Below are 13031 nucleotides of genomic sequence, written 5' to 3'. Positions count from 1 at the left end.
TAAAATCAACACATTATTATTATGAAAGTTTCTTTAATGTTTTAATTGTGTATTTTATGTCAACTAAAACCAGGAAAAACTGAAACTACTTCTCCTGTTTCTCAAAAACATCTTAAAAATTGGAAATCTTCACCCCTTCCAAAAACAGAGGTCACAGAAAAGTTAGACAAAAGAAAAATCTGAAAGTTTTGTGAATATTATCATTCACCCTTATTTTTCCTTTCCAAACATCTTGAAAATATTAATTCTTTTGTCCCATACGCGTACGTGAAAAAACTATTCATTAATAACTTGGAATTTTTAATAATAGTAATTGGAATAATTTTAGGATTTGCATGAAGTCTGTTGGAAAACTAGTCCAAAGTTTCTCAGAGAGATAGCCAAAATACAAAGTTTATCATGATACCAAAAATACAAGTAAAATTTGTATTGCTGCATACGTGACAATAACTAAAAGAAGCAAAACAAAATAATCTTCACAAAATTCTTCTGAAACTGGAATTACTATAGATCCAAAGAATTTTTACATTCCATATAGGAATACAGAGTACGATTAGTAATATTCTTCTAGAACTTGTGATAACTATTTTTAATTTGGCTAAAAAAGTAATGGTCTTTAAATGTAATGTTTCATGCTTGGACAGTGACAGCTCTTGCTGCCTGTAGTAAAAAGGTTCTTATTTAGTAATAAACAAGTTTAGTGACAAACTTTTTAACTAAGAAAACTAAACAAAAAATTAGAAATCCTGCTAGATACGTTGGTGATGAAAACCCAAGTCAGTTTCACTAGCATAATTAATAAATAAATGGTTTGAAATTCAAGTCATTATTTAAAGATTAAATAGGGGCCAAAGAGAAGCATCTTTACTCATAGATACTGGCACTGAACATATAAAAATAATATGCCAGCACAATGGCAGTAAATTCTCAGGGTGTTTTGAAAAGGTTCCTACCTCTTTCCTTTGAGACATACAAACCATGAAGGCCTTAAAATATTGTAGATTTTGAGACAGAAGTAAAGATTATGGGTGCAGAATAATTTGTTCTAAGTGCACTGTTAGCAACATGCCAGATAACAAAAAGTCCCATATATATAAAATTTAGATATATTAAAAAATTGTTGTTTATATATATAGTCTAAGCCACAATTATTTCTTCTACTGCATCTGAGAAATTTCCCAGAAGAGGTAATTTTTTGGCACTGTTCTCTCTTATCAGATCTGGGGAGAGATAACAGTCAGAAAGCTGGAGGTCATTATTTGATCCCCAAGTATTTGGGAGGACCCAATTTATGCAAAGCAGGTGGGACAGATGCATTTTCAACAGAACAGGAAAGAGACAAATCAGGTGACTTATCACAGAGTCAAGAACAGGCTTATACATCACTCATTGGATGGCTGCAAGATCAGTGTGTGTCCTGCTAGCTGTATTGGGTAGCTCAAAAAGAAAAAAACCTGCTATCGATGAAACAGTTAAAAATACTATTCCAGCAACAATGTATTAAACATTTATCTGTTTAAGAACCTACTAGTAAATGCAGTAGGAAAGACAGATAAGACATCTATGAAATGGCAGCTGATGACCGCATGGGATTCCCAGACCCGATGTGGCACAACATGAATGTGTTACCATTTTTAAAAAATCGTGAACAACTTACTGTCTTAGAGCTCCATAATTACAAGTGAGCAAACAACTGCTACCGTGTTGGAACACACAGGTTAGGAAGTATAAAAACAATGGCAAAGAGGAACACATGATGAAATCTGAGGCCCCTGAAATTCTTGAGAGTTGCCTGAAAATCTTCATCATCAAGTCATGAAAACTTAGTGGAGATCTGTTGAATTCGTCACTCTTCTCTATCCTTGCACTTTTCATTACACTGTAAGGCATCAAGAGCATCTTTATACATTAGGAAAGCATGCACTGATGTCATCCTCTTCACCTGAGCACTTCAGTGGGAAATCTGGCATTCATTTCTATATAAAGGTCTCAATTTTTTCTGATTTTAAAAACTGTACGTACGGCTTAAACAGCAATCAGGAGCTGCTTTTATAATTGATAAAAGCATTTACTCCTTAAAAGCACTGATACATTTATTCAGAAAATGTTAATTTCAAAGTGTTGTCTATATATTTCAAGAGGACTATGTAAACAAATCCTTAGTCTATTATGCTCAGAAAGCATTATCACATCTATGTTAACTAGCATACTGATCTGCCTGGACACCAGCAAAAGATAATATTCATAGGAGAGAGATGAAGTGAAGATCACCATTTGACAGATTTTGTGCCTGCCAGCTTGAGTCTATCATCCTTCCCACACAGAGACATGCTAAGTTATATATTGCTGTTTCATGACAGCTAGTGTGAAAATCACAGCCTTGAATGCAAAAAGATACACCAACTTGTCCCTCACCCTAACTCACTGAACTTACCATGCCTGGAAGCAAGACTTTCTCCTCCAGTCTTCAGTCAATCCCCCAAAGGGATGTCAGGATAATGGAACCTGACAGTTTCACAGAAATAATGCCATAAACCACCCTAAAGGAGCCTTGTATCAACCAACAAGAAGCAATTACCTCGACTCTTGACTCACTACCACCAGTCAGTAGTAGAGTTTTATCTACTTAGAGACCTAATTCACAGCTTTAAGAACGCAAATCAGTATTTTCCCCTTTAAAAATAAGACCCAGTGACTTTTTCAAAACAATGTTCATAGATGACCACTTATCTGTCCAGATCTCTGCAGACGAATTACTGCTGAGCAATACTTTTATTCTACTACAAAACCTTCTCATTAGGACTATATACTTCGGTATTTCAGATAGTAAGAAAAAAGGAAAGGGGGACTTCATAGGAAAGCGGATGTTTAACTACATCATAAAAAAATGAAAATGATACCAAGATGATGTAAAAAGATTTTGAGGTAAGGGAGCTGGGTAAAGCAAAGAGTTGGGTTAATTCCTTATGTTCTTGAAGTGAAATAATTGAAAACCAGCGAGACACAAATATATTTCATCAGATGTCCAAGGAACAAATGTAAGGGACAACAATTCTACCTACAAATATTTATAATTTCTCTCCCAGTCCACCTTCCAACTTCTCCTGTAATTGCTAATAGAAAATAAGATCAAAATGGAAGTTATTGCCCTTCTCATATATTTGCAGGGGATCTTCTCATGATTTTAGGATTTCACTTAGAACTCATAAGCACCTCTGTAGTTTCTGTATCTCATTTTATAGCTTATTTCAGCTCATGTCATGTTATCCACGACCCAAAAATCACCTGATCTAGACAAGAAAAATGGCAGTAGGGAGCCAATTACTCTTCACCTAAACTGAAAGCTGGGTAAACTCTCTATTCCATTCATTTGAACTATTCCTTACTACTTCAACAACTCTCTTATATCATAAGGAAACTGGTAACAAGAATTAATGAAGAACTTTTACAATTTGCAATACTAACAATTTTTTCCCTTTCTTCTTTCAAGAGCAAGATAAGGGGTTTCCTAACTATATCCGGTCCCAAGTCATGTTAAGCATTTATCAAATACTTATTTCATACACCTAGATCTTCATTGGATAGGCTCACTACAGGTTTCTTTTATGGGAAGGTACTGGGGTAAAAGTTGTGCAGAGTAAGTTAGGTTGGCACACGCACATTTAAAAACAAGACAGAAAAGTAGGTGGAGGGGACTGTTGCATAAAACAAGTTCAGAAACAAAGCTATTAACAGGCCTAATTGCACCTGAGTAAAAGGTGAGTAAAAGCCTGAGTAAAAGGAAAATCATTAACTTCTGAAAATATATCTACTTTTCAATAACTGATTTCTAGAGGAAAGGACACTTACTTATGAAGTTAACTCAAACTGTTGTGTCAAAGTTATTACTTTACCTGAAACCAACTCATCTCAGGTTTCTGGAACAAAAAGTCTCTTTCCCCAACCAGAGCTTTACAGAGGCAGCATCAGAAACTCTACACAAAGGTACTATGGACAACATCAACTAAACTACATCTTCAGTGGGAAGTCCTATGTATTCCTGAAATAGTTTTAGACTCTGCAAGGCTCAATCTTTCAAAGAATTTAGCCTTTTTACCAACAGCTAAACCTCCCTACAGCTGAATATTAACTTTTAAATCCAGGCCTGTTGTGCAGCACATTACTACTTCATCAGAATAAAACAGAACAAATAAAATCCTAAATTACTTAGAAGGTAGATGCATCAAGATTTAACAGAAATCAGCACTGGCACTTCAACCTCTACAAACATATATTCAAGGAAATAAGATACATTTCATGAACAACATCCTTTTATGAAGCTGGCCATCTCAACAAGTCGTTATTTGTAAATCTTCAAGGGACTGTTGAATTTCTTGTCACTTCCGATGGTAATTATCCACATCTCAGTGGAAAAAATAAGGAGAGGGAACTACCCACATGAAAAAACTGAAGCTATAACATTAAGCACTGAACTTCTAACAGTAACAGAGAAAAGGAAAGATGTTTCAGTCCTGACCAATTCCCCACTGCCACTGTGGACTTAGGAAAAAAGCACTTGGCACCATTCAGAAGGCAGCCTGTCTGTCCTAGAAAACCTCTCTCTTTAAAGGGCAGCTAAAAGTTACCTTAGAAAGGCAACATGTCCAACTCTCCATATTTATTTAATTACAGGCACTAGAGAATGACCTTAGAGCTTGACTGGAGTGCAACTCCAGGGCAAAAAAAAATACCTAAATCTATTTTTGACCTCCCTAAATCCATTACCTTCCCCATTTTTGCTGGCACATGAAATGGGAAAGAAGACACAGTACAGTTCCACAAATATATGAAGTATAATCCATATGAGCTATGACAATGAAAATGGAAGTTAACCTGTCCTGCAAAGTTATGCTGAATGAAATCCCTATGCTAATTCAATTAAGGAACTGTGAAGTAAGCAAAACAAGCCACCTCCCCATCCAAGTAGAAACTCAAAATCTTAGTATAAGCTACATGTCAGCGAAAGGGGAAAAAAAAGCAATGAAAAAAAAACCAACACTGAAAAACTTTAACACGCATATTATTCTTACCTTGTACATAAAAGCACTGTCAACTCTAGGACTTGTTTTAACAAAACCGTTATTTCTCAATTTTGGGTTCAAGTACCTAAGTACTGTTATTACCTGGGACATCAATATGCATATAATGGATTTTTGTTTTAGTGTCAGTGAAACTCGAATTATCTTCTTTTTTTTTCCCCAATGACAAGAAAGAAATTCTGAAAAGTTATTGTCATTGTCTTATCAGGAAGTAAAAAAAAAAAAATCCTATCTGAAAGTCTTTTCCTGACTATATTTAAGTTTGCAAAATGAAAATTCTTGGGATCTTGAATAGCCATCTTTTACAATTCCGTCATATGTCCCTTGCACAATTACTAGAAAGAGTTGTTAATAAAAAATTATAAAGAGCAAAAATAATTTGCTACTAGTAGGTTACCATAAATTTACAAAGGATTTTTGCTAACAACAGAGTAATTATGTTGGAATTTACCTAATTTTATTAGTGTCTAACTGCAATATTCAGTAAGACCTGACAATAATAATAAGTGCCTTTTTACACATAGGAAAAGCTCTATTTTGGCAGTTCTTTCACAAAAGGCAGATGTTGCTAACAACCACCCCCGGCTTTCTGTTTTCTGTGACCTATTTAAATAGGTCCAATATACCACTTCATTGTCCCCTCATGCTGCTGAAGCCTACACACAGAAGAATCATTCACATTCATTTCAATATGATTAGCTGTGGGATGCTCCCTCAATTCAAGCATGGTTTGAGAGTAAAATGAGGGTATCTGCATAAAAAAGGATAAAAATGAGAGGTTCAAGCAGCTGATGCTTGGGACAGTGAAGATGATCTGGTGAACACCTGCATTAAGAAAATGTATGTCTGTGTCATGGTGTACTGAGTATGCAGGGATGCTAACCATGCTTTTGTCCTTTCTCTCTATGTACTGAACCCCTCAGTATTGGTGCAACATTAAAACACAAACAGGCCATATAAAAGTTTCATTTGTCCTCCTCCACTGTTAGTGTGTTTGACTATCAAATTTGTATCACTGCTTATGATACAATTATCAACAATGGATTTCATTAATCTTTCTGGTTCTGATTTAACTACAAATTTAGTCTCACTCTATAGTTTTGATTTAACTACCTTCCTACCTTTAATTTTATATAATACACATCTCCTTCCATTCTTGATTTTCACAAGAAAAATCGCAAGAGCAGGCTTGAAATATGATGAAGATCTGTGATCTCCATTGGTCACAGAAATGATAAACTGTATCAGAAAGAACAGAAAAGCTTCTACTGAAAGACTTCACAGAGATGATCTACAGTAGCAAGAGGTAACTCTCCTCATCAGAGCCAAGACTGACGTGTTGTGAGACTAAGTAAGAATGTATTTTGTCAGATTACAGAGGTATGAACTGACAGCTACAAAAAGATTATTATATTACTCTAGAAGAAATGCACCAGCTACTTCTGATAAGTAAATACAAGAAAAATACTGTAATAGGTAACAGTAATGGAACTATAACAGTAACACCAATCCAATTTCCCCCCAAACCGCAACAAATTAAAACAGCAATTTATTAGCACACAGGATTAGCTCACAGTAAAAAAAAAAATGCTCTGCTCCTGTAAGAGCAGAGTTACGCTTTCATTCTAGTCCAGTGCTAACGGTATTGCTGCACCTATGCAACATCTCCTGTATATGGTATACGAAGTTGACAAGAAATACTAAGTACTCAATAAGAATTTGATTTAAGACATGCACTTATATGAATCCTTTTGGAAGTATGCATGTGACTCTCCATTACAGTGCTCCAAGCTGGAATTCTATTCAAATCCTGCTCTGAAACAGCTCCCCTTTTTAACATCTAAGTGAACAAAAATGCACCACACTAACTCAAAGCCAAAACCTGTGATACCTGTGAATTCCAAGAATATTAATCAGATTATACTAAATATTAGCTTGCCTTTAATTCAAATGTAAATGTACAGAAATAGCATAATCAACAACAGCATGTAACTATTTTTAACACTGTGATGGTATTGCCAGATACAACGTGCATTTTACATCAGTATAGAAGCAATGTGAATGCCCTGAAGATGTGAACAAAGACCTGTAGCCTACCAGGGTTAAACCCCAACAGCAGTGTTTGGAGATTAATCCTAAATGAGAAATTGGTGCCTATTAACATTTCAATTTAAAATTTGCTCTTGCATTCTGCTGTTTTAACACACTACTTCTTTTCATGAATGCCCATCTCTCTTTTTCCCTACCATTCCCAGTTTATACTTTAAGCAGCTATGTCAAATGAGACAAAACCATTGTTTTTCCATACGGCCATTTCTTCCTCTGAACTACTTCATTATCTGCCTTACCTGCCCCTTCTACCACCTCCTACTATCAGTGTCATGCCATCTTTCTGCCTAATCCGGATTTGGAGCTATTTCTCATTTTAAATGCTTTTTCTTTTATTTTTTAATCATATCTACTTAAGGTGTCCTCCCTAGCCTTGTTCATAATTAACACCGATTACCGTTTGCCATTTGAATCCGTATTGTCGTCCTACCCATGGTCAGCTTTGGGCATCTCAGCAGAGAAACACGATCTTTTATAATGCTATGCACAATTTATATGGGAAACAACAAGATGCCTTGTATTACCGTTTCCTGGAAACCCATTTTTGGCAGGGGGAAGAGGGAAGAACTTCACGTAATGTCAAAGCATCACTAGTTTTAAGTAACTCTGTAGTTGTAAACTTCTATCAGAGCAACTCTTGGTCAATTATTACTGCTATTACATTGGCTGTTGCAACTCCTTAGAATGTCTCTTCAAACTTATCCTCCACATAACTTCTAAGTAAGTCTTACAAGAAGCAATGCAGAGGTGACATAAAATTGTTGTCTTTTTAGAGTTCATGCATTTCAGACAGCATATAATTGAATCACAGACACACAGAAAGTTTTGAAGTTACAGTACCATGAATCACCTACATATAAAGAAGTTATTTTCTATTAAGGTACATTTTGAGAAAAAGCAGGCAGACAAAAAATACCCAAATGCTAATTTGTGTGTTAATTAGAGCACTCTCTTGTATTAAAGAAATCAAATCCCGTGTTATGAAACCTCCAAGAAGTGCTGAAGCCAAAACACAAGAATACCTTTATGATATTTTGTTTTCTTCTATTTTAAAACGATTTTTAGAAAGAGGCAGGAGATTAAAGTAACATGAAAGTCTGCCATATATTTAAAAGACTTTATCATTAATTATCTCCTTTGCAAAAGAAACTGAATAGAACAATTACAAGGAAATTTTTTCCCATACTTTGAGAGGGGCAGTAAGCTAAGTGTAACAAAGTGAGGAAATAGTTTAACATATGAATGTTACCTCTCCAAATTAGATACAGAGTTGCTGAAAATGTGTTTAAAACCTTCAGCTGACTTTGTAGTGAGAAGCTGATTCTTTTTTAGAATAAAAATCTAATCAATCTTCTGGCAAAATAAGCCTGGCTTCACACAGACAATAAGCACATTTTAGCTAAACTTTTTTAAAACATGAAATGTAACTGAAGAACTGCCTCTTCATTGCACAGCTTGTCAATTTGCTATTACTTTCTCTAAAATATAGAGCAACACATTTCACTGTTGCTGCATTTGTACTAAAGCATCAGCCTTTGTGCTTCTACAAAATGACTTGAATATCTTATCTCCCACTCCTTTGCCATCCTCCAAATATACTGCCCTGCCCATCATCTTCATTTCTGGTGCTTCCAAAAATTCCCCACAACACTGTCATTTCAGCCCTGCTAGACTCATCCTGTTCAGAAGGCAAGACAGTTCTATGTGCTGCTGTTTCCACACTTTCCTGTATACTGGTTATAAAAGGAAAGAAAAGGTCAACATGCATCAGAAGCCAGAATACATAAGTATATTCAAAGCATACGCCAAAACCCAGCACAGGATAAAGCACATGAGAAGAGCATTTTGGGAGACAAGGCAAGCAACATCACCCTTGTGTGCCTGTTACCCTCCCTCCTAGTATTTCAGTGTCACCCAGAAAAGACTTCTCAGGCACCATCACTCTTCCTTCCTTTTTCATCTCCCCATTATTCCCCAGTGACAGATGGATCTTTGTATATGCTACATTCCCTGCTCACCAGAATCCTTTATTTCTACTACTTTTTTCTCCCTCTTCTTACACAATCACTTTTGGTATTAACATTGTAAAAACTACCAATGGAATAACATCTGGACATTACTATTCCAAGCAGTGTCTGGCTGTCATAAACTGTATCTTGGTTTTACAGATACTTTCCAAGGTATGAGAAATTGCTGGCTTATTTAAAGGCAGTGGATCCATAACTCAAAAAGTATCTCTCTTGCATGCCTGAACAAGCAGCATGCAACAGCAAAATGCAATTAATTCATTCAGGAGACCTACTCACAGTGCAATGATTTTACCAGTTATTCTGGTTGCAGCCATGTATACCACAAGAATTCAGAACTTTCAGTCCATATCAATGTATGTTCATTTGCATCACTTTTCTGTCCCTTATGTGGCAAAAGGAAGTATTCAGAGACACTTGAATGAACATGAAAGCTGGTTTTCTTTTTTGTTTCCCCTACTTCAAATACCAATTATTTTATTTTTTAACTTATTTGCACTTCTCTTGGTGAAACCTGGCTCTACGGCAGACCATGCCATCTCACATTAGATCTTTAGACAAGGCCTTATGCCCTGTACTACTTTTGGTACAGAGCTGTAGCTTGTATTTTAAATGAGCTCCCACTTGCGTGATACAAATATGCAATCATTCTGCTGATCTGTTACATTCTGTTTCTGAACACACAGTCCAAAAATAAACTCACAAAACAAGACTGCTATTGTGGTGATCTGAACTGTTGCTCACTCAATTCCAGGGACTCCAGATTTTGCCGGTTTCTATTTTTGTTCTTTTTCTAGAATAACAGCACATTTCTCTCAGATATATTAACTAACATTTCAACATTTCTCTATTCTATTTTGCCACATTTTGTCTGTAGCACTGGATTTTATTTTTTTTTTAAGCACGCTTATTTAATATACTGTTATTCATTCCCCAGATACTCATTTAAAATGCCAAATGAAAGACTGCATCCTTCTATATGCTTCTGGTTAGCGATCTGAAAAAAAAAAAACCACACAACTACACACATAGATTTGTCTGCTCTCAGTATAACATAGGAATTTAAAAGTTTCAAAGAGCTTACTACAAAGACCTCAAACTTTGTAGTAAGTTCTTGAAAAGTTTTAAATAAATTCCTAGGCTACACAGAGACCTATGCGTTTTGTTTTGGTTTTGCTGTGTTTTTTTTTTTGTTGTTGTTGTTTGTTTGTTTTGGTTTTTTTAAACCACTAACCAGAAGTGTTTTCTGAAAGACATTTTTATGTCTTTGTCCCTAATTAGTACCCACACTGCCATAACTACTTCAGGTTGTAAACAATTGTAAAAAGCAAAAATATAGCAGTGCTTTGTTTTTGTTAAATTGCTATTAAGTATTGATATCAGTGAGTATTAGCTGTTGAGCCAATCAAGTATGGCCTATATAATTTATACTCTTCCAGTCAGTAATAAGAGTGTCAGCTTGGTTGCTGAGTACAAACTACCCAATAGTTCCCTATTCCAAATCCAGGAAAGTGAAGACATTTTCAGCTTCACACATAAAAACACAACAGTTCTAGGATAAGTTCCCTTCTTGCTCTAAACTCTCTACTTAAGTAAACTCAAATGAAAGCAATCCTTTATTTAGCAATCACGCTCTTACACACCACATGTTTACATGTTATTCTTTTGTTCCCCAATTGCAGTTCTCCTGTCATTTGCTGGAAAAGGTGAAACAAACAAGAAAATGAATTATCTGCTCTTACAAGGCCCCTGGGACTTATATTCATGCATATCTGGGACTTTCTCCTGCCTAGACATTATGCCCACCCAAACATTACAAAGCTGCTTTGACAAATAAACTCTTTTGCATTCTGGAACAGCTCATAGAGATGAGCATCACATCACGTAAGCTTCTGGGCTAAGTTCTGCTGCTCAAATCTAGCAGTCATGCAAGTGGGAGACATAAACCCAATGCAAAATATTGTTGCATTTGGCGCTGTCACGTTGATGGCACTAAGAGCACACCTTTAATGGTCCAAGAAGACTGCTAGCGAAAGTGTACAAACAGTCTTGAGTACTGGTGTTCACAAAGACACACGTTTCATCATACTGTTACACAGATAGACATACACATACATAAACGGCTTTCCACAAAGCGAAGATATGATCCACTAGAATACACTCACAGGGATAGATTAACTTTTCCAGACAGGTATCTGCAGTGTACTACTACTGTGGTATGCAGCTTTGTATTTCTAATGGGTTGATGAGGACTGGCAACATTTGTGGGAAAACAGTAAGATAGACAATAACATAGAAGAATGGACAAAACCCACCTTAAGGAGTTCATAATGTTGAATACCATTCACACCGATGTCTGGATCGATGGCAGATGGGACAGAATAGCGAGAATTAATTGCCGTGTTTTCAGGGATAGAGATGTTAATAACTGTTGAAGGGAAGAGGGGGGCATTGTCATTAATATCCTCTATTAGGAATCTGATCTTGACCAGTCTGAAAACTTCATCAGGCAAAACAGCAACCTCCACCTCATAAAAGCAGCGATTCTCACTAAAGATGCCAGAGCACAGTTTCTCTCGGTCTATGCGGTTTGCGGTTGTGAATATCTCACCAGTGTTCTCCTCCACCCGTACTAATGGTACATCACCAGTCTTATACACAAGCTTGAACTGTAGCGGTGAGGAAAGGGGCACATCTGGGTGGAGCGTTAGGTTAAGATCCTTGAGCAAATTGCCAATGAGGACATTTTCAGGCAGTTCTTCCCGCACGGTGTAATTCTTCTCCTGTGCGCCAGATTGAAATACAATACAGGCTAATAAGACTGCCAAGAGGTAGGTTCCAGACAGCAAGTCCATCTCCAGAATGACTTACGGATATTCGTGTAGAACACCAATAGTAGCTGGAAAAAGGAAGAGAGAGAAAGAAAAATTCTTAAGAATTTACAGAATGTTGTGTTCTTAAAGTGATGGAGACATGAAAAGAGTGCCTTCCTATAGCAAATAAACTGAACTGTTTGAAAACCTGATTAGTAAAGTAATATTTGACTTAATCCTTAATAAAATATGTAAAATTTCTTGCACAATTTTTTACTTTAAACTGTTTACTAAACACCACGGTAAGAATCTTATAACTGAATCAGTGAATCAACAAATAAATACAAAAATACCTATTTCCAGCACAAGTTTCCTTTGCTCCTTAAGAAAACCACTTCCTTTGAACCCTCTGCCACATTGTCCCTATTTTTTTTTTTGTTTCCAAATAAAAAAATAAGAAGTTAGAAAGTAACCATCTGCTGAGAACCACATCTTTTTATACCTCTTGCTCGGAGATGGGAAACCAACAACACTTGTCTTAATTTCCCCCTAAGTTTTGCACTGACAAAATTGTATAACATTTAACAGCAAAGACATCTGGCTATCTTTAATACAGGAACTTGAACTGCCAAGAAAGTGTTATCACCGAATCACAGAATGGTAGGGGTTGGAATGGACCTCTGGAGACCATCTAATCCAACCTCCCTGCCCCACAGCCAGTTGCACAGGATTGCATCCTCGGCGGGTTTTGAGTATCTCCAGAGAAGGAGACTCCACAACTTCTCTAGGCAGCCTGTTCCAGTGCTCTGTCATCCTCAAAGTAAATAAGTTTTTCCTCATGTTCAAATGGAATTTCTTGTGTTCTAGTCAGTGTCTGTTACCCCTTGTCCTGTCACCGGGCACCACTGAAAACAATCTGGCCCCATTTTCTTGACACCCACCCCTTAGCTATTTATAAGCATTGATAAGATCGCCTCTCAGTCTTCTCCAAGCTAAACAAATCC

At 36.4% G+C, this 13031-nt stretch overlaps 1 protein-coding gene across 1 annotated transcript in view; it reads right to left on the bottom strand.

Moving 5' to 3' along the window:
• Positions 1-12069, bottom strand: part of PCDH11X (protocadherin 11 X-linked) — a 31832-nt gene extending 19763 nt beyond the window's left edge. The window contains exon 1 of the mRNA XM_074147529.1: positions 11530-12069. Coding sequence (XP_074003630.1) covers positions 11530-12069 — 540 coding nt within the window. The remainder of the gene's footprint in view (positions 1-11529) is intronic.
• Positions 12070-13031: the final 962 nt, after the last annotated feature.

The sequence above is a fragment of the Numenius arquata genome, chromosome 5 (genome assembly GCF_964106895.1).
Source record: "Numenius arquata chromosome 5, bNumArq3.hap1.1, whole genome shotgun sequence".
Classification (NCBI taxonomy): Eukaryota; Metazoa; Chordata; class Aves; order Charadriiformes; family Scolopacidae; genus Numenius; species Numenius arquata.
Note: the sequence above shows the minus strand (reverse complement) of the source record. Positions and strands in the feature narration are given on the sequence as shown.